Genomic DNA, 23,027 nt, shown 5'->3' with positions numbered 1-23,027 from the left:
TATGTGCCACATTTTCTTAATCCAGTCTGTCACTGATGGACATTTGGGTTGATTCCAAGTCTTTGCTATTGTGAATAGTGCCGCAATAAACATACGTGTGTGTGTGTCTTTATAGCAGCATGATTTATAATCCTTTGGGTATATACCCAGTAATAGGATGGCTGGGTCATATGGTATTTCTAGTTCTAGATCCTTGAGGAATCGCCATACTGTTTTCCACACTGGTTGAACCAGTTTACAATCCCACCAACAGTGTAAAAGTGTTCCTATTTCTCCACATCCTCTCCAGCACCTGTTGTTTCCTTACTTTTTAATGATTGCCATTCTAACTGGTGTGAGATGGGATCTCATTGTGGTTTTGATTTGCATTTCTCTGATGGCCAGTGATGATGAGCATTTGGAAAAGGTGGTATCTGAGTACAATTTTGCTAAGTAGGGTGGAGAGGAGAACAACCTGTGAAAAGGGCCTAAAACCCAGAGAAGAGGGCCGAGGCAGTTTAGGTATGGTGGAAGGAGCCCTGACAAAAGCCACAAGATCTTTGAGTCAGCCTCTCTATCCTTTGAAGCGGTGGAGTTGTGGACAAATTAGAACCCCTTGACCTGTAAACTGAGATTATTTCATACATTATTTCATACATCATGGGATTAAAAGAACCAAAAGAAATTATATCTAAAACACTTTCCTCTCAGAATTGGAAATCACTATTTTAAATGATGAAAGTAATGCATGTTTCTTGCCAGAGAAAGAAAAAAAAAGAAAAAGGTAAGAAGATAAAGTGAAAATAGCCATGCTCAGTGGCTCCTGCCTGCAATCTCAGCGCTTTGGGAGGCCAAGGTGGGGGCATGGCTTGAGACCAGCCTGGGTAGTACAGCAGAACTCTGCCTCTACAAAAAAAATTTTTAAAAATAACTGGTGTGGTGGCACATGTCTTTTGTCCCAGCTACTTGGGAGGCTGAGGCAGAAGGTTCATTTGAGCCCAGGAGTCCAAGGTTGTAGTGAGCTGTGATCACACCACTGCACTCCAGCCTGGGTGACAGAGTGGGACCGTGTCCCAAAAGAAAGAAAGAACATGAAAATAATGCATGATCCTACCACTTAGAGGTAAGTGTTCATTTTTTCTTATTTATTTATTTTTTATTTTTTAGAGAGAAAGTTTTGCTCTGTTCCCCAGGCTGGAGCGCGATGATAGTGTAATAACAGCTTACTGCAGCCTCCAATTCCTGGGCTCAAGTGATTTTCCTGCCTTAGCCTCCTGAGTAGCTGGTACTACATGACACCATACCTGGCTATTTTTTGGAAAGATGGAGTCTCACTATGTTGCCCAGCCTGGTCTCAAACTCCTGTGCTCAAATGAGCCTCTGTTCTTGGCCTCAAAGTGCTAGGGTTATAGGTATGAGCATCTATTAACATACCAGGTCGTGTTCATTTTCTCTATGTGAATATTTTTTTCTGAAAAATAAACTCATGATTTATATTATATTACTCTTTTGCAGTCAGATTTTTTTTAACTTCATGTACCATGGTTCACTTCATGTAACATGAGTTTTTTTCATGTGAATAGATAACGGCTTTATGTTTCTTATTGACTGAATAGTATATATAGCTATACCATAATTATAATGGATTGGTATTATAATGGACAGATGATTATTGTTATACCTCATTTTCCACTTGCCCAGTATTTTCTTTGGTTGGGATAAGTTCCCAGAAGTGGAATTGTTAGGTCTTCTAAATCTTTCTGCATAAGTATTGTCAGTCTTCTAGGAAAATTGTACTATTTTACTATTTTACTTTTTTTTTTTTTTTTTTTTTGAGACAAAGTCTTGCTCTGTCGCCCAGGCTGGAGTGCAGTGGTGCTATCTCAGCCCACTGCAGCCTCCGCCTCCTGGGTTCAAGCAGTTCTCCTGCCTCAGCCTCCCGAGTAGCTGGGACTACTGGCGTGTGCCACCATGCCGGGCTAATATTTTGCATTTTTTAGTAGAGACGGGGTTTCGCCGTGTTAACCAGGATGGCCTCAATCTCCTGACCTTGTGATCCGCCTACCTCGGCCTCCCAAAGTGCTGGGGTTACAGGTATGAGCCACCGTGCCCGGCCACATTTTTACCATCAGTATGTGAGAGTACTTGTTTGTTTAGCACCATTGCCAATACTAAGTATTATTCATTTTAATCTTTGGCTATCTAGTAGGTTAAAAATTTGCATCTTAATATAAAGATGATTTAATTGTAGAATACATACCATATTTGATTAAGAACCATTGCTTTAGTGTGCCTTTGACCTCCTAGGGCATGGGAACTATTAATAGCCATTGTAATCAACCACTGTGGTTAGCATTTACTGATCTCGGTAAATATTTATTGGATTAAACTAAATGTTTTCTTTGTTTTTGTTTTTTTTTTTTTTGAAACGGAGTTTTGCTCTTGCTGCCCAGGCTGGAGTGCAATGGCGCGATCTTGGCCCACTGCAACCTCCGCCTCCCTGGTTCAAGCGATTCTTCTGCCTCAGCCTCCTGAGTAGCTGGAATTACAGGCATGAGCCACCACATCTGGCTAATTTTGTATTTTTAGCAGGCGGGGATTTCTCCATGTTGGTCAGGCTGGTCTCGAACTCCCGATCTCAGGTGATCTGCCCGCCTCATCCTCCCAAAGTGCTGGGATTACGGGCGTGAGCCACCGTGCCCAGCCAACTAAATGTTATTTTTAATTCATATCTAGACAGCCTGTGGGAGTAACGAAAATGATTAAGGATAAGTTCTATTTTTTTTAATGTAATGTAAATTGCTGAATGATCAAAGGTGGAGCTTTGGCCAGCTGCAGGGATAGGAACTATCATGTATTGTGTCTGTGACTTGTGTTGAGTGTTCTGCTAGGTGCCGTATTATGTAGCATGTTTACTGTTTTACAGGAAAGGGTTTTAAGCCCCAGGTTACACAACTGAACTGGAATTCATTTTATTTATTTTTTGAGATGGAGTCTTACTCTGTTGCTCAGGCTGGAGTGCAGTGGCACGATCTCGGCTCACTGCAACCCCTGTCTCCCTGGTTCAAGCAATTCTCCTGCCTCAGCCTCCGGAGCCGCTGGGACTACAGGCATGCCACCACGCTTGGCTAATTTTTGTATTTTTAGTGGAGATGTGGTTTTACATTGTTGGCCAGGCTGGTCTTGAGCTCCTGACCTCAGTTGATCCACCTGCCTCGGCCTCTGTAAGTGCTGGGATAATAGGTGTGAGCCACCACTCCTCGCCTTGAGCTGGAATTCAAAATTGGGTTTGTCTTTTTGCTCTACAGGCACCCCTTGACATGTTGGAGGGATGTAGTCATAAATAGGCATGCATAAATGTTTATTTACAGTCACTTTGTCTGTGTCCTGCATTTGGTTAATAGTCTCTCCCTACTCTTAGCTACCAATGTGAGGGAGGATGATGCCCTCTAGGAGATGGGGAGCACACCAAAAGTCCCTCACCTTACCTGAGTCCTCCAGATAAACTGTGGAAGGCCATGCAGAAGATGTATGCCACAAGTAGTTCAGTGAAGACCCCTCATGACTCTTCTCACCAGAGCTTTCAGATAAAATAGGATAATTTATGTCATATAAGGACAAATCAAAAATGTCAGCTTTACAATGTTGATATCTCAATTGGATAAGGAAGGGATATAGCAGATTAGAATTCCCTGTCTCCTCATGATCATGATGCTGGGGACCATGTCAAATAGTGGCATGCATACTTGGGAAGTGTTCAAGATAGCTATTATCATTAATGTATTATGTGTTCTTAATTGTTTTGCTTTGACTACTCATTTTTCACAATTCCTGTTTTTATTGTTATGTATATTGTTATATATTTTATTGTTATATATATTGCTGATATAAGATACAAAGGAGTTGGGCCGGGCATGGTGGCACATGCCTATAATCTCAGCATTTTAGGAGGCCAGGGTGGACAGATCACTTGAACTCAGGACTTTGAGACCAGCCTGGGCAGCATGGTGAAATCCTGCTCTACAAAAAAATACAAAAATCAACCAGGCATGGTGGATGCACCTGTAGTCTCAGCTACTCAGGAGGCTGAGGTGGGAGGATCACCTGAGCCTAGGAGATCGAGGCTGCAGTGAACTGAGATCTTGCCACTGCACTCCAGCCTGGGCAACAAAGTTGCCCTGTCTCTCTCTCACACACACACACACACACACACACACACAGAAACTATATATACATACGCACACACACAAACACATGTATATACACGTATATATACACACACATATATACACACATATATGTATACACACATACACATATATACACACACATACATATATACACACATACACGTATATAATACACATATATATACAGATATATTAATTTTATTTCTAGCATATTACTGATCAAGAAGTAATGGATGAATCTGGGCACAGTACCTGTAGTGCAAGTTACTCGGGAAATTCAGGTGGGAGGATTGCTGAAGCCTAGAAGCTCAAGACTAGCCTGGGCAACATAGCGAGACCCTGTCTTTAAAAAAAAAAGTAGTAGTAATGGATGATAATAGTAAAGCATTTTAAATCCATCACTATAGAGATGGTCTGATCTTACTCTCCTCCATTTAGAAGTTGGGGAACAAATGGAATTATCTGACCAGGTTTGCACAATCAATAATGACAGTGTTGCAGTTAGAAGTCACATTTCTAAGTTTTCACAGTTCTAATCTGTTAATTGTTATTATTTTTTGAGACGGAGTTTCGCTCTTGTTGCCCAGGCTCAAGTGCAGTGGCACAATCTTGGCTCACCGCAGCCTCTGCCTCCACAATCTCGGCTCACTGCAGCCTCTGCCTCCTGGGTTCAAGCGATTCTCCTGCCTCAGCCCTCCTAAGTAGCTGGGATTACAGGCATGCACCACCACGCCCGGCTAATTTTGTATTTTTAGTAGAGACAGGGTTTCTCCATGTTGGTCAGGCTGAACTCAAACTCCCAACCTCAGGTGATCAGCCCACCTAGGCCTCCCAAAGTGCTGGGATTACAGGCATGAGCCACCGTACCCAGCCCCCTGTTAATTGTTATTATAAAGTTGATGGAGATTAAGTTCTATTGTTGAGTTAGAGATCTGTCAGGGGGATAAAACAGTATAACCCTGTACTGTTTTGGTGACCATGTATGGAATTTGAGGAGATTTTTTTTTGTTTTTTACATTTTTAAAGAGATGGAGGAATAAAACAAAAATGTGTAACAGAGACCTATGTGGCCTGAGAAGCTTAAAATATTTGCTGTCTAGTGCTTTACAGAAAACGTTTTCTAGCACCTGCATGTAGACATGAAAATAGCTTTATTATAATAGTATTGCTTTTATGAAATTTTTGTTGTTGTTGTTTGAGACAGGGTCTTGGCTCTGTTGCCCAGGCTGGAGAGCAGTGGTGCAATCACAGCTCACTACAGCCTCAGCCTCCTGGGCTCAGGTGATCCTCCCACCTCAGCCTCCTGAGTAACGGGGGCTATAGGTGTGTGCCACCATGCCCACCTAATCTTTGTATTTTTTTGTAGAGATGGGGTTTTGCCATGTTGCTCAGGCTGTAATGAAATGATTTGTTTTTTTAAATATGCCCTCTTTAAGAAAATCTAGTATATAAACTTGGAAATTTAGATAAAATCTTCAGAAAATAATTTTAGCATCATCACCTAAAGGGTTTTTTATGGAAGGGCTTTCATCCAGTCTTTGAACAGGGACTCTACTTGTGTAATTGTATGTTTACATGTCATTAACTATTTGGCTGGCAGTCTTGAAACTGATGTGTCTGTTTCACTGCCAGCTGAAGGCCAAGGAACTGAAGATAAGTAGCTGGATTATTTCAAGCATTGTTTGAAACCCCTTTTCTATACTTGCCACTTTAAAGGTGTAGAATAATGGTGTAGAATAAGGTAAATTTTTTTTGTTTTATTTTACTGGAGCTATTAGGTGTGTTGTGTTTTCCAAACAATAACTTATAATTTGGTGACTTAATTTTTTAAATTGCTTGTCATTAAGCATTTTTAAATTTTTATTATTTATTTTATTTTTATTTATTTATTTTTTTGAGACAGAGTCTTGCTCTCATTGCCCAGGCTGGAGTGCAGTGGCACAATCTCGACTCACTGCAACCTCTGCCTCCTGATTCAAGCGATTCTCCTGCCTCAGCCTCCCAGGTAGCTGGGATTACAAAGTGCCCACTACCATGCCCAGCTAATTTTTTTTTTTTTTTGTATTTTTTTTTTTTTTGAGACAGAGTCTTGCTCTGTTGCCCAGGCTGGAGTGCAGTGGCCGGATCTCAGCTCACTGCAAGCTCTGCCTCCCGGGTTTACGCCATTCTCCTGCCTTAGCCTCCCGAGTAGCTAGGACTACAGGCGCCCGCCACCTCACCTGGCTAGTTTTTTTTTGTATTTTTTTAGTAGAGACAGGGTTTCACCGGGTTAGCCAGGATGGTCTCAATCTCCTGACCTCATGATCCGCCTGTCTCGGCCTCCCAAAGTGCTTAGATTACAGGCTTGAGCCACCGCGCCCGGCCTTTTTTTTGTATTTTTAATAGAGCTAGGGTTTCGCCATGTTGGCCAGGCTGGTCTCAAACTTCTGACCTCAGGTGATCCACCCGCCTCGGCCTCCCAGTGTGTTGGAATTACAGGCCTAAGCCACCGTGCCCAGCCAAGCATGATTTTTAAACATATCAATGTCAAAGGGCAGGCATCCTGAACTTTAAAATGTTTTATCCTTCTAATTGTATAGGTGAATAAAGAGAAGAGGGTTCATGATGGAGTTTTTAGTATCTTCAGACATTGTGCAGCTTGGTTGTGGCAAGGCAGCTAAGGACTAACCCTCGGTCCAATGGCTAGAAAAAGTTTTCCTAAGTTTAGTGAAGGAGGAATGTATTATGAGCTTACAATATTAATTGATCTGTTATTGATGAGAGGTGGCCATTTGAGTTTTATATATATGACTAATGAATGATTTTAATAGATTGTGATAAATGGCCAGGAAAAGCATATTTATGAAGTATATTATGAAAATAGAGACTGTGGTTGGAATCAAGAAATAGGAAAGTTTGGGCCAGATGCCCTGGCTCATGACTGTAATCATAACATTTTGGGAGATTGAAGTGGGAGGATTACTTGAGTTCAAGACCAGCCTGATTAACATAGGGAGACCCCATCTCTACAAAAAATTAAAAAATTAGCCAGGCATGGTGGCACACCCCTGTAGTCCTGATTACTCAAGCTGAGGTGGGGGGATTGCTTGAGCCCAGGAGGTTGAGGCTGCAGTGAGCCATAATTGCACACTGTACCCCAGCTTGGGTGACATAATGAGACCCTGTCTGAAAACAAAGAAACAAGAAACCCACAAAGCAACAAAAAGAATATGAAGGTTGGTGAAAAACTATACATAAGATGTAGTTTCTGTTTTTGGTGAGCAAGCAATCTCCTTAAAAGCAAAGACTTTATATCCTGCTGACTGTTACTCATTGAATGAGGGGCAGACCTGACACACTTACAGACTGCTGGAGGAAACACATGTATAAGATGACCCTCTGCAGTACAGTGTGCTAGAAGTCTGCAGTGGGCTATTCAGAGCACAGAGAGGGCACTTAACCAAACACGTGGAGTCAAAGAAAGCTTCCTCGAGACCAGAAGAAGATAGCGTTCTCCCAGGTGAGGGGAAGGGAAGAGTATTCCAAGAGAAGTGATGGCATATGTGAAGGTGTAGAGTTGGGAGAGAATGAGGCCTCTGACTAGAAGTTCCTGAAAGAAATTGTGTGTCTAGAGCCTAGCATGTTGGTAGGGGACACGGTGAGCAATGAGCAGGAAAGATAAGGGAGCTTTTTGTAAGAATGTTGACCTTTACATTTTGCCCTTTACCTGTAAGAACAGTAGGAAGACCTGACAGGTTTTTTTCTCACATCTTATGAAAATTCCAAACATACAGAAAAGTTGAAGGGATTTTACAGTTCATACTCATATATCTCAACCTAGATTCTACCATTAACATTTAATTACATTTGCTTTATCTCATGTGTCCTGTTCTATTACCCATTTTTTAAAAATGCATTTCGAAGTAAGTTGCAGATATCAGTGCACTTTCCTCTAAATACTTCAGCATATGTATCATTAACTAGAATGCCCTGATGAAGGGTCTTAAGAGGGAGAGTGGCATGATGAGATTGGTTCAGGAAGATCACTCAGCTGCAGGATGGGAATGGATTGGGGGGTGGTATATACTTACTGAATGCTCACTTTTAAGTGGTGTGTTAATAGAGTGAGGAGAAGAGAACTGGGAGGCCATGTGTTAAGCTTTGTGCCTAAAGACATAAAAAGAGAAAAACAGTTTAACAAACAGTATAATTGGAAGATGTGTATAACCCTAGAACAAGACTGCATCTTTGCAGATACCTCAGATCAGATTCCTGGAAAATAGGAGATAAAAAATGGGATTTTGTTTACAGAATCTTTGTCTTCTTTAGCTTTTTAGACCTTTTATAAAACAGATCTGTTTTCAAATGTTGCATTTGCCATCAAGACAAATTATGTCAGACTGCATTTAGGTGTAAAGAAAGTGAAAGCTACATAATCCCCCGAGGGGTCTTAAGAGGATTTTGAATTGAAGCTTAAGATGTATGAAAAGAAGAAATGGCCTTAAAATGTTTATAAAACATGAATGTTCAATTTTCAATTACCAGGACCTGATGAGATGGCTCATGCCATAATCCCAGCACTTTGGGAGGCTGAGGTGGGCGGATCACTTGAGGCCAGGAGTTCGAGACCGCCTGGGCAACATGGTGAAACCCCGTCTCTACTACAACCACAAAAAGTAACCAGGCATGGTGGCGTGCGCCTGTAGTCCCAGCTGCTTGAGAGTCTGAGGCAGGAGAATCGCTTTAACCCGGGAGGCGGAGGTTGCAGTGAGCCAAGATTGCGCCATTGCACTTCATCCTGGGTGACAAAGTGAGACTCAAAAAAAAAAAAAAAATCAAAAATTTCAATTACCAGATGTTATTAAAGTTGATAAATGAGAGAGGAGGAAGAGTGGTTGATAGAAATTTTGCTCCCAGAAAGATTTTGTTTCAATAAATAAAATGCTTCCTGAAACATTTTAAGAACCTTCTTCCTGCCAAAGCACTGTGTGAGGTGGTCAGAATATTCTTGGAAATAAGTTTTTGTTTTTTCCTTATTCTGTTTACCCTAAGAGCTAAAGGGAGTTGTACCCTTGCAGAGGTTGACCTGAATTCTCTTCGGAGGCATGGAATATTCTATGCTACCACCAATCTTTGTGACTATAGCCTTGGCCTCAGTTTCCCCGTTTGTAAGAAGAGGGGATTTATTACAGTTCCTTGTAGCCCCAAAATGCTGTGTTTATGAAATGTTATTTATTCTCAATGTGACCATTTCTAATTTGTTACAAGAAGTGAGAAATTTTGAAATCACAGGGTGGGGAAATAATCTGAAACTACCATGTTTAACATACTACATTTATTTGACCATATGCTCTTTCCTTTTTCAAATTTTATGTTGTAAAGTTTACTTAAAACACATTACAAAGTACTGAATGTTAAGAGGAATAGCTGTCATTTAAAATTCTAGCAGAGAAAAAACTATCAGCATAGTAAAACAAACTTCTGGTACTTCAAGTTAGATTCAGAAGACTAGGAACATATCCACCTGTCACTCAGAGGAAGTCCACAGAGAAGAATGCATTAATTCATTTTTCTTTCTTTTCTGAAAATAGCAGTGACTCTTGGAAGTGGAGATAACTGTTTTCTTCAGTGAGTCATGATACAAAATATAAAAACAGTCTTTGTTGTCGTTGTTGTTGTTGTTACATAGATTAGAGATTTCTGTGTTGCCCAGGCTGGCCTCAAATGCCTAGCCTTGCCCTCTTATGCACCAGGACAATAGCCCTGAGCCACCACGGCTGCCAAACAGTCTTGCTTTAATGGTCTGTAAAGACATCAGCACTGTTGAGTATTAGGAAGAGTGTGCCTTGGCATTAAATTCCTATGAATTTAGACCTGGCTGTGTCATTTCCTACCTGTGTGAACTTGGATAAGGTACTTAACTGAGCCTCAGTATCCTACCTGCCAGATGGGAGATAATCATGCCCCTCAGAGTTGTTGTGTTAGTTATTGTTGGCAGGATACTCTTGCAGATAGGCACTCTGTAAGTGTTCACTGCTGTATGCTGCTTGCTGCTTCTGTAGAGAGGGAAGTGGGAACACTAGTGGCTCCATTTGACTAAGGTATGGGCAAAGGGACATAATTCTAGTCTTTAATTTTTATTGTATGGAAACATGTTGACTTCATCCTTTTTCTGTCCTAGTTTTTCAGGCCTTTGCATTTCAAACTCATTAATATATAATATAGTTTTAAAATACTGTCAAAGTAGGTAAGGGGACAAAATTTGTATCCTGCATTCAAGGATTTGTGAAACGTAGATCAATTTTTGGCTGCAACTGAATTGATAGCACTTTTTTATGGTTTGGTTTGAGTTTTTTGTTGTTTTTGAGATAAGTGTCTCACTCTGCTTCCCAGGCTAGAGTGTAGTGGCATGATCACAGCTTACTGCAGCCTTGATTCTCCCATGCCTGAGCTATCCTCCCACCTCAGCCTCCTGAGTAGCTGGGACCACAGGTGTGCACCACCACACCTGGCCAATTTTTCTATTTTTTTTTTTTGTAGATAGAGGATCTCCCTATCTTGACTAGACTGGCCCTGAGCTCCTGGGTTCAAGTGATCCTCTTGCCTTGGCCTCCCAAAATGCTGAGGTCCATGCCCAGCCAATAGCACTTTTTGTTGTTTGAGACAAGATGTGTCAGTGGCTGCTCTGTAGGAGGCTTAGAAGTATACATTTTAGGCTGGGTGCAGTGGCTTACGCCTGTAATCCCAGTATGTCCGGAATTGGTGGGTTCCAGGTCTCACTGACTTCAAGAATGAAGCCGCGGACCCTCGCAGTGAGTGTTAACAGTTCTTAAAGATGGTGTGTCCGGAGTTTGTTCCTTCAGACGTTCAGATGTGTCTGGAGCTTCTTCCTTCTGGTGGGTTCGTGGTCTCGCTGACGGGGGTGAAGCTGCAGACCTTCGGGGTGAGTGTTACAGCTCTTAAAGGCGGTGTGTCTGGAGTTGTTCGTTCTTCCCGGTGGGTTCATGATCTCGTTCTTCCCAGTGGGTTTGTGGTCTCGCTGGCTTCAGGAGTGAAGCTGCAGATCTTCCTGGTGAGTGTTACAGCTCATAAAGGAGGTGTGGACCCAAAGAGTGAGCGGCAGCAAGATTTATTGCAAAGAGCGAAAGAACGAAGCTTCCACAGTGTGGAAGGGGTCCTGAGCGGGTTGCCACTGCTGGCTGGGGCAGCCTGCTTTTATTCCCTTATCCGACCCCACTGACATCCTGCTGATTGGTCCATTTTACAGAGAGCTGATTGGTCTGTTTTACAGAGAGCGGGTTAGTCTATTTTACAGAGAGCTGATTGGTCCATTTTGACAGAGTGCTGATTGGTGTGTTTACAATCCCTGAGCTAGACACAGAGTACTGATTGGTGCATTTACAATCCTCTAGCTAGACATAAAAAGTCCCCACTAGGTTAGCTAGATACAAAGTACTGATTGGTGTATTTACAAACCCTGAGCTAGACGCAGAGTGTTGATTGGTGCGTTTACAATCCTTTAGCTAGACACAGAGTGCTAGACAGAAAAGTTCTCCAAGTCCCCACTAGATTAGCTAGATACAGAGTGCTGATTGGTGTATTTACAGAGTGCTGATTGGTGTATTTACAAACCTTGAGCTAGACACAGAGTGCTGATTGGTGTGTTTACAATCCTTTAGCTGGACATAAAAGTTCTCCAAGTCCCCACCAGGTTAGCTAGATATGGAGTACTGATTGGTGCATTTACAGTCCTTTAGCTAGACATAAAGGTTCTCCAAGTTCCCCACTAGACGCAGGAGCTCAGCTGGCTTCACCCAGTGTATCCCCCACCAGGGCTGCAGGCCAAGCTGCCCGCCCATCACGCGCCATGTGCCCGCACTCCTCAGCCCCTGGGCGGTTGATGGGACTGAGCTCTGCCGAGCAGGTGGAGGCACTTCTCAGGGAGGCTCTGACTGCAAGGGAGCCCACCGTGTGGGGGCGGTTGGGACATGGCGGGCTTTAGGTCCGGAACCCTGCCCCGCAGGGAGGCAGCCGAGGCCCGGCGAAAACTTGAGCACAGTGCTGGCAGGCGAGTACTGCTGGGGGATCTGGTGCACCCACCACAACTGGGCCCTGGTGCTAAGCCCCTCACTGTCCTGGGCTGGTGATGCCGGCTGGCCGCACCGAGTGTGGGGCCCGGAGCCCGCACCTGCGGGAACTCGTGGTGGCCTGTGAGCTCTGCCTACAGCCCTGGTTCCGCCGGCTTCTCTCCCTCCACACCTCCCCACAAGCAGAGGGAGCTGGCTCCAGCCTCGGCCAGCCCAGAGAGGGGCTCCCACAGTGCAGTGGTGGGCTGAAGGGCTCCTCAGGCGCCGCCAGAGTGGACCCCGATGCTGAGGAGGTGCTGAAGAGTGAGGGCTTCGAGCACATTGTCACCTCTCACCAGCACTTTGGGAAGCTGAGGCAGGCAGATCACGAGATCAAGAGATCCTGGCCAACGTGGTGAAACCCGGTCTCTACTAAAAATACAAAAACTAGCTGGGCATAGTGGGTGTGCCTGTAGTCCCAGCTACTCAGGAGGCTGAGGCAGGAGAATTACTTGAATCTGGGAGGCGGAGGTTGCAGTGAGCCAAGATTGTGCCCCTGTACTCCAGCCTGGCAAGAGAGGGAGACTCCATCTCAACAACAACAACAACAAAGTATACATTTTGCTGTGAAAGGAGCAGAGTTTATAGGCACGTTTGTCACATGTACTTTTTAGGTACTAGGGATGCAGCAGTGAACAAAATAGAAATGCCTGTTTTTCTGGAGCTTGCTTTTGAGGTTGAGGGAGACTAAGTAAAATACATAGTAACTTAGTATGTTCAGTGGAAAAAAAATAAAACAAGAAATAAAGAATGTTGGGAGGTTGTAATTGTAAATGAGATGGGGGAAGAAAAGGTGGAGGTCTCAGTGACTCATGCTTGTAATCCTAATGCTTGGGAGGCTGAGCGGGAGGAATGCTTGAGGCCAGGAGTTTGAGACCAGCCTGGGCAACGTAGCAAGACCTTGTTTTAAAAATGAGTGTATGAATGAAGAAAGGTAACAGAGTGAGACCTGTCTCTAAAATGAATGAATGAATGAATAGTAAATGGTGGTTTGTAAGAAGGAAGGAATGAATGGAGGTGGTCAGGGAGGCCTACCTGAGGAGGTGATATTTGAGGGAAGGCAAAAAGGAGTTTAGGCAGCCTGCAGATATCTGAAGGAACTTTGTTCTAGGTGGAGGGAATAGTGGACATAAAGGCTTTGAGGTTGGACTCATATTAATTATGTAAGTCAATGTTTTGGAGAAAGTGGCAAGATGATGATAATGCTTTGTGCATATTGAAATGTGAGGTATTCATGGGACATCCAGTAGTAATGACTAGTAAGCAGTTCAGGAGAAGCTGATCCTTGAAGGAAGTCTGTGGGTCACCAGATTTTAGGTGGAATTGAAGTCATGGATTTGCAGAGCCTCTGGGAATTACATATACAGTGAGAAGAGCAGAGGACTGAGGAACGAACCCTAGGTAACAAATGTTGGGTAGGGATAGAAGAGCAGTTTGCAAAAATACTTAGGACCAAACACTTCAGAGGCAGCTGGAAAAGAGGATGGTGTTTCTGAAGTTATAGCCAGGCAGTCTTCTCTGACTTCTGTGTCTGCCTTTTCTCTGCCAACTCCCAACCAAAACAGCCTTTGAGTATAGTTGTCTCTGCCTCCATACCTTAGATCAGAACTACCTCATTTTTTGCTAGGACTCCATTAATAGTCTGTTGTCTAGTCTCTTTACTCCTAAACTTATTCTTATCAGTCATTCTTCCACACTTTTCCATAGTAGTCTTTCTAAAGTACCTAAACTGTGCCAGTGGTTCCTCATTTTCAGAATCGTCTGACCTTGTCAGCCTGGCATAAGATGCCCTTCATGATCTGGCCTCTGTTTGTTTTCACCTTTTGTTTCCTTTCCCCTTCACATCCTAAATTTCATGCATTCAAATTATTTGTCCTTCCTAGAAGGACACTTCTTTGCTTCTGGGTCTCTGTACGTGGTTTTCTCGTGTGTTCTTACTTCCTGGAATGACAAACTCTCCATGGTTCATTAACCATACAAGATTTGGCTTAATTGTTACCTTTTCTGCAAAGACTTCTGACTTCCAAGCAAAACCACGCTCTTCCCTCTGGGCTGACTTCCTGATTTGTTGCATATCTCTGGTGTAGTCCTAATGACAGTATCTGGAAACTGTTTCCTATTTGTTATTCCCTTCCAATTTATGAGCTCTTAGAGGACAACAATGTTGATATAAGGATCTTCACATTCTTAGTGTATGGCTTAGTGTAATAAATGTCTAATGCAGTGATTTTCTTTTTTTTTTTTAATTTGCTGTTAAATTTTTTTTTTTTTTTTTTTGTAATTTAAAAACAGATAGAGATGGGATCTCACTTGATCACCCAGGCTGGTCTTGAACTCCTGGGCTCAAGTGATCTTCCTGCCTCGGCTCCCAAAGTGCTGGCTTTGCAGGCATGAGCCACCACATCCAGCCATGGAGTGGTTTTCAGTGTGGCCTCTGTACCAGTGGCATCAACATCTCTGGAAACTTGTTAGAAATGCAGATTCTTAGGCCCCACTCAATATTTACTGGATTAGAAACTAAGGGGGTGGGCCCCAGTAATCTGTGTTTTAACAAACTTCTCAGGTGATTCTGATACCTTATAACAAATCCTGCAGGTGATTCTGATAGTTCTAATAGTTAGAAAATTATTAAATCGTCCAGTGAAATGAATGATTGACAACATTCACAGAGAGGAATAAACTCTGATCTCATGATAAGTGGAGGAGAACCCTTCCACTTGTGTTCAGTCTTTAGAAAAAGGAAACAGCCATGCCTTAGTGATGGCTGCAAGAGCTTAAAATAGTGAGCATATATAGTTACATTGACAGTTTTGTTTGTTCGTTTATTTTGAGATGGAGTTTCGCTTTTGTTGCCCAGGCTAGGGTGCAATGGTGCTATCTCAGCTCACTGCAACCTCCGCCTCCCTGGTTCAAGCGATTCTCCTGCCTCAGTCTCCCGAATAGCTGAGATTACAGTCATGCACCACCATACCTGGCTAATTTTGTATTTTTAGTAGAAACGGGGTTTCTCCATCTTGGTCAGGCTGGTCTCAAACTCCTGACCTCAGGTGATCCACCCGCCTCGGCCTCCCAAAGTGCTGGGATTACAGGTGTGAGCCACCGTGCCTGGCCAACCGTATTTTGGCTCAAAATCTGTTCTGAATCTACTGACTTAAACCTTTAGAGATCAAAAGGAAGACACAAGCTTGTTATTGAAAAATTACCCATAATATCACCATCAGAGATAACCAAATTATCAATAATTATTTCTAGGTAATATGGTTTCTATTCTTTTGCTTAGATTTGTGAGATTTTCTGCAGTTATGTATTTTTTATTTGGAAACCTTTATATTTAAGTAATTTCAAATATTAATATTTTAAGAAATAAGTTGAAATAAACTCATCTGAAGTTTTTATACCCTTATGAATATATCTTTTCACTTTTTAAAAACTGACAAAAATTGTGTATATTGTGTACAATATGTTTTGAAATGTGTGTACATTGTGGAATGGCTCAATCAAACTAGTGTCTTTTCATTTTCTAACATTTAAAGTGGGAGTTAAAGAAGATAAATCCTGGGTCATATTATATGTAGTTTTACTTAACTGATTACTGCTTATTTTATGGATCTGTGTATGCTTTACAAAATACTTACTGAACATTGTGTTGTTCAATAAGCTTCTGTTATAAGGCTGGGCACTAGGTTTTTACTTACAGTGCAAAACATTGTTTTTGTGGGATAATCCAAATTAAGTTGATATCATGTTAACTTAGAGGATTTCTTTCAGGAAAGTAGCCTGTCATAAGAGTAAAAACTTTAAGAAATCTTGATTCTTTTCCTAGTTCTAGAACAGATTCAGGCTCCTTTTGAAAGAAGATCTTCATAGATTTCTTCACATGGTGATTTAAATTATTTTTATTATATAAAGTCTAATGCTTGTGTCTACTGAGGCAACTAGATATACTTTTTTTTTTTGGCTTATGGTTCCCAAATAACTCCAAACCCCAAAATTATAAATTAAATGTACTTATAAATTAAATGCCATAGAAACGATACTAATTTATATAAGTACTTATAAAATTAAATGCCATAGAAACTATAGAACTTGATAAAATTCAAATTAGCAACATTAATATAACAACTGATGTTTTGCTGAAATTAAATGCCAGTGTTGGGTTTAGTAATAGAAATATTTTTATATTTTATTTTTTACTGGTTATTATTTTCATTTTAAGCATTTTAGACATGATCATTATGGGAATCATTGTCATCATAGATATTACTGTTTTTAAACCTAATCTGTTTTGTTGATTGGCCAGTTTAATGGTACATTGTAAAGATAGTACTGAAAAATACTAATTTAATGTCAAATTCTTTTTTTAAATTAGGTTAAATTGTATGTATTTACAGGACATGAAGTTTTGGAATATATATGTGCGTTATGGAATGGCTTAATCAAGCTAATTAATATATATATATTACCTCACATAGTTGTCATTGCTGTGAGAACACTTAAAATCTAATCTCTTGGCATTTTTCAGTACAGTATATTGCTAATAACTATAGTCACCATGTTGTACAATAGGTCTCTTGAAGATATTCCTCCTGTCTAACTGAAATTTTGTAACCTTTGACCAACATCTATCTCCCCAACTCCCTCCTCCACCATGGCCCCAGGCCCTGGTAACTACCATTGTGTTCTCAACTTCTGTAAGATCAACTTCTTAAGGTTGCACGTATGAGTGAAATAATGGAGTATTTGCTTTTCGGTGCCTGGCTTGTTTCATTTAACACAGCAGTCCCCAGTCTTTTTGGCACCAGAGACTGACTTCATGGAAGACAGTTTTTCCATGGACTGGGTGGTGATGTTTCAGGATGAAACTCTTTCACCTCAGATCATCAGGCATTAATTAGATTCTCCTAAGAAGCATGCAACCTTGATCCCCAGGTGTGCACAGTTCACATTAGGGTTTGGGCTCCTGTGGGAATCTAATGCCAGCACTGCTGATCTGACAGGAGGCGCAGCTCAGCGGTAATGCTGTTGGCTCACCTCCTGCCATGTGGCCTGGTTCCTAACAGGCCACAGACTGGTACCCGTCCACAGCCCAGGGGGTTGGGGCCCCCTGATTTAACATAATGAAGAACCTTCCAGGTTTATTCATATTGTTGCATATCATGGAAATTCTTTCCTTCTTTGAGGCTAAATAGTATTGCATTTTGGGTATGTGTGTGTATAATATATATGTGTGTATATATTATATGTACATATACATACATACACATACCAGATTTTCCTTATCTATTCATTTGTTGATGGAGTTGATGGACAATTAGGTTGATACCATATCTTGGCTATTGTGAATAATGCTGCAGTGAACATTGGGAGTACAGATATTCTCTTTAATATATTTACTTCCTTTGGATTTCTTACTGTCACCTTTTTTATTGCCTATGTAAAGGTACAGTTATTACTATGAAGTATTAGAAAATGCTTCATAAAAAGAACCAGTCTGCCCAGTACAATTGAATATGGAATTGACTGCTCTGGGATACTTTGAATTTGGCGTGCCTGTGTGTTGACTCTCTTTTCTGCTCTGTCTGCTTCACTTGGCTTCACCTTGGCCCCAGCAGGATTATAAACACCATTGCAGAGGTGGGCACTGCAATCTTGTGGCAGCATTCAGATACAAAGACCTAAGACGTATTTTTTTTTAGCTTAACATGAAAATGAAGACAATTTTTAAATTCAGAGAACTCATAGATCTCCAGGAATAAGTCCTTAGATCCAAGCAACTCCAGTTTTATATCTATAAATACTATTACTATGATTCTAATAAGTCCATGAACAGTAACATATAAGTAGCATTTAAATACTCACAATATAAAAAAGCACTCACCAAAACATTGAACAGCTAGCCTAGTTTTGTTTTGTTTTGAGACGGAGCCTCGCTCTGTCGCCCAGGCTGGAGTGCAGTGGCACGATCTTGGCTCACTGCAACCTCCACCTCCTGGATTCAAGCAATTCTCCTGCCTCAGCCTCCTGAGTGGCTGGGATTACAGGTGCACGCCACTGTGCCCGGCTAATTTTTTGTATTTTTAGTAGAGATGGGGTTTCATCATGCTGCAAGGCTGGTCTCGAACTCCTGACCTCGTGATCCACCTGCCTTGGCCTCCCAAAGTGCTAGGATTACAGGCGTGAGCCACCGCGCCTGGCCTAGTTAGCCTAGTTTTAAACCTTTTTAAAAAAATACTTGTGTCAAGTTTAAATCACGTGATTTTCTGCCATTAACACTTTTAAGTCTATTTTTAATTTTTGTCTGTTATACATTCCCCCTACACTTTTTCTTGCCCAGTTTTTTATCCCCATTTTCTCCCCATCTCTCCTGCTATGTATTTATTATGGCTTCATGGTTCTGGTAAGGGTCACAGTTCCCTGTCCTGATGTACAGGGAACTGATTGATGCACCGTCCATCCCCCTTGATTGGCCCTTAGGTGGACATATAACTCAAACTGGGCCAATTAAGAGTCTTTAACTGAGGTTCTTCAGACTGAAAGCCAAGAGTAAGAGTCTTTTGTTCCTTGTAGATTAAACTGGGATGACATGAGAGTGGAAATTCCTGAAACCTAAGGTGTTTCACTTTACCTTCTCATCGCCTGAAAATTATCCATAGAGGAAGTCATTTGCAATAGGATAGGACAAGATTTAACAAGACCGGGAGAGAGAATCCTGGTTGTGATGGAGTCGCATCTTTATCTCTTTTTTTTTTCCTTCAGACAGAGCCTCACTCTGTTGCCCAGCCTGGAGTACAGTGGCACAATCTTGGCTCACTGCAACCTCTGCCTCCCAGGTTTAAGCAATTCTTCTGCCTCAGCCTCCTGAGCAGCTGGAATTACAGGCGTGTGCCACCATGCCTAATTAATTTTTCTACTTTTAGTAGAGATGGGATTTTACCGTGTTGGCCAGGCTGTTCTCGAACTCCTGACCTCAGGTGATCCGCCTGCCTCAGCCTCCCAAAGTGCTGGGATTATAGGTGTGAGCCACCGCGCCCAGCCAAGTCTGCATTTTTGATACTGTAGCTGCTCCATTATATTTAATCAAATTGTCTTTTTGGTTGAAGCCAGTTCCAGTTGGGTCTTTCACTTGGTACTAGAAAGCATCCTTAAATAATCTGTGTTGTAATTTATAAGATGTATCCTTTTTTTATATATCTAGGTGAAGATGGAGCCGGAAAAACAAGCTTAATAAGAAAAATTCAGGGAATAGAGGAGTATAAGAAAGGAAGAGGACTGGAATATTTGTACTTAAATGTGCATGACGAAGACAGGGATGGTGAGTGTCATTTGTAACATAAATTTCTGAAGTCTATTGTGAGGTGCACTGCCATTCACATTAGTCTTTGATTTTTTTTTTTTTTTTTAGCGTGTAAGTTTTTACTAGAAGTTCTGTGATGTCATGCTGGTCAAGAAATAGCTATGTTTAGGCATACTTTTATTAATTTGGGATTGGGATTCGTATATGATACTTTTAAGCATCTTAAGCTATCCTGGTGTGCAGATATTTCTTTCCGGCCATACTTGAAGAATCTCAATTTTTCAGCTCATTTTCCCTCAGATAGTGATTGTTTTGTTGACTCCAATTTCACCTTCTAATTTTTTGATAAAAATATTATCTACTTAGCTTTTATCTATCAGCTATTTTTTCTTCTGTAGATCACTTGCCTTCTCATTTTTGTATATAATATCTTGGTATGCATACCTCTATCTGCTGATGGTAAAAACATAAACAAGTTATGCATCCTCTGGTTTTAGATTAAGAAATATGAAGTAGAGGATGCTACAGTGAAGTCATTTTAGGCCTTTAGATAAATTAGAAGATGGCCTAAATAGTTGAACTTTACTGGCAGTTAAGTCATTTTGGGCCTTTAAATAAATTGGTAGATGGCCTAAATTGTTGAATTTTGTCAAAGCCAATAGCACATCTCCTGTGGAGATGCACTAAAATACCAAGTGGTACTGTTAGTTGGATGATGAAATTACTTAATCTCGTTGCCTTGGTTACTTTGTTTTGTCTGTTGTAGATCAAACAAGATGTAATGTATGGATCTTAGATGGAGACCTATATCACAAAGGCCTCCTTAAATTTTCACTGGATGCTGTATCTCTGAAGGATACCCTAGTTATGCTGGTTGTTGACATGTCAAAGCCTTGGACTGCTTTGGATTCTTTACAGAAATGGGCAAGTGTTGTTAGAGAACATGTTGACAAACTGAAAATCCCTCCTGAAGAAATGAAACAAATGGAGCAAAAGTGTAAGTAGTCTAGAAATAATAATGTAGGTTTCAAAAACAAAATATCTTGGCTGACTTTAATCATTAGAAATTTTTGACTATGAAAAAGGTTTAATGAAGTAAGCATATTGTAAGTACTTTTTTTTTTTGAGACAGAATCTTGTTCTGTCACCCAGGCTGGAGTGCAGTGGCATGATCTTGGCTCACTGCAACCTCTGCCTTCTGGGTTTAAGCTGTTCTCCTCCCTCAGCCTCCTGAGTAGCTGGTATTAGAGGTGCCTGCCACCATGCCCTGCTAATTTTTGTATTTTCAGTAGAGACGGGGTTTCACCATATTGGCTAGGCTGGTCTCGCACTCCTGACCTCATGATCCACCCCCCTCGGCCTCGCAGAGTGCTGGGATTACAGGCGTGAGTCACCGGCCTGGCCTGTAACTACTGTTTTTAAAATTCTGTTTAGATGATGTGCTAGGTTTTAATACAGTTTCAAATTAGAAACATAAGACACAATGGTAAACTGTTTAGTAGAGATGCCTTTTCTCCTTGCCAAAAAGCTGTGTGTGTTCATTTTGGAAAGTAGCTTTGCAGGGTGAAAAAATGGAATCTTTCTTCAGCTGCTCATTTTCAGCAGTTTCATTTTTTAACTAGTAATCTTACTGACCTTGTCAAAATGAAATGTGCCTAGAAAGATGTTGACAGTATATATATAAAGATATTAAAATGGTTTTATGATTTACAAAGTACATATTTTATACATGCTCATGTGAATTGGAGATTTTTATGGGAATTATGAAAATTGTATGAGTCATTTCTAACAGGTTGTAAGCCAGTAACATTTTTTATTTACTTTTTTTAAATTTTTGAGTCAGGGTCCCACACTGTTGCCCAGGCTGAAGTGCAGTGGCACAATCTTGGCTCACTGCAACGTCTGCGCCCCAGGCTCAAGCCATCCCCCAACCTCAGCCTCCCGAGTATCTGGGACTACAGGCACGTACCACCATGCCTGGCTAATTTTTTTATTTTTCGTAGACATAGGGTTTTGCCATGTTGCCCAGGCTGGTCTTGAACTCCTGAGCTCAAGCGATCCACCTTGCTCAGACCCCCAAAGTGCAGGGATTACAGGCATGAGCCACCACATTCAGCTGCCTGTAATATTTTTTAATGTCACTTAGAGTTCTTCATTTGCTAATATCGTGCTTTGCATAAGAAAATACATAGATGGGCCAGGCGTGGCGGCTCACACCTGTAATCCCAGCACTTTGGGAGACTGAAGCAGGTGGATCACGAGGTCAGAAGTTTAAGACCAGCCTGGCCAAGATGGTGAAACCCCGTCTCTACTAAAAATACAAAAAAAAAACAAAAAAAACAGCCCAGCATGGTGGCAGGCACCTGTAATCCCAGCTACTTGGGAGGCTGAGTCAGAGAATTGCTTGAACTCAGGAGGCAGAGATTGCAGTGAGCTGAGATTGTACCACTGCACTCCAGCCTGGGCGACAGAGCAAGACTCCGTCTCAAAAAAAAAAAAAAGGAAATACATAGATGAGCTCCTTTGTTGTTACGTACTGACAGTAACTTTTAAAGAGAATTTGACAGCTTGCTGGAATTTATGCGTAAGAAAACAGTAAAACTTGTATGTACTAAATCATTGAAAGGGACGTCTAAATACTTTTAATTTTGTTTATTTGTTTGTTTACTATTGCCTGTGGAGTTTTTGTTGTTGTTCTTCCCTAAGTCTAGATTTATTCTAGAGTAGTAGTTGTTCAACTGTGGTTCCCTGGACCAGCAGCACTAGTATCAGTATAGCTGGGAACATGTCAAAAATACACATTTTTCACTCCCCATCCTGGACCACTGAATTAGAAACTCTTGAGGGTGGAAACAGTAATCTGGGATTTAACAAGCCTTTGAAGTGATTCTGGTGCATGATAAAATTTGGTAGCCACTGTTAGATTACAGCCTCTGATCTTAAGGGTGGTAGTCACCAAGGCTGCTAAGGGTTAATACAGACCCCTGTGTTTCTGGAGGGAACGGTGCCCAACTGTTCGGGATTCCCTATTCCTTGACCCCATGTAAATTCAGAACAGTTTTCCTCCATATGAGTCAGTCTTCACGATCCAAAGATCTGGCTCATGATTACTTAAAGAGAAAACACACATTTTTTTTCTAAGTAAGTAATAATGTACATTCTTTGTTTTTTGTTTTTTGAAAATTGAAAATAGAGCTGGGCGCAGTGGCTCACGCCTGTAATCCCAACACTTTGGGAGGCCAAGGCAGGCGGATCACAAGGAGAGGAGTTCAAGACTAGCCTGGCCGATATGGTGAAACCCTGTCTCTTCTAAAAATACAAAAATGAGCTGGGCGTGGTGGTGGGCACCTGTAGTCCCAGTCCGTTGGGAGACTGAGGCAGGAGAATCACTTGAACACAGGAGGTGGGGGTTGCAGTGAGCCGAGGTTGTACCACTGCACTCCAGCCTGGTGACACAGT

General features: G+C 41.5%; 1 protein-coding gene across 2 annotated transcripts in view; it reads left to right on the top strand.

Annotated features, from left to right (window-relative positions):
• Window positions 1-23,027, top strand: part of DYNC1LI1 (dynein cytoplasmic 1 light intermediate chain 1) — a 49,990-nt gene that overhangs the window by 10,035 nt on the left and 16,928 nt on the right. For both annotated transcript variants that reach the window (XM_003895217.3, XM_009201857.3), the window contains 2 exons: window positions 19,470-19,586; window positions 20,335-20,565. In XM_003895217.3, coding sequence (XP_003895266.1) covers window positions 19,470-19,586; window positions 20,335-20,565 — 348 coding nt within the window. The remainder of the gene's footprint in view (window positions 1-19,469; window positions 19,587-20,334; window positions 20,566-23,027) is intronic.

Source organism: Papio anubis, chromosome 2 (assembly GCF_008728515.1).
Source record: "Papio anubis isolate 15944 chromosome 2, Panubis1.0, whole genome shotgun sequence".
Taxonomy (NCBI): domain Eukaryota; kingdom Metazoa; phylum Chordata; class Mammalia; order Primates; family Cercopithecidae; genus Papio; species Papio anubis.
Note: the sequence above shows the minus strand (reverse complement) of the source record. Positions and strands in the feature narration are given on the sequence as shown.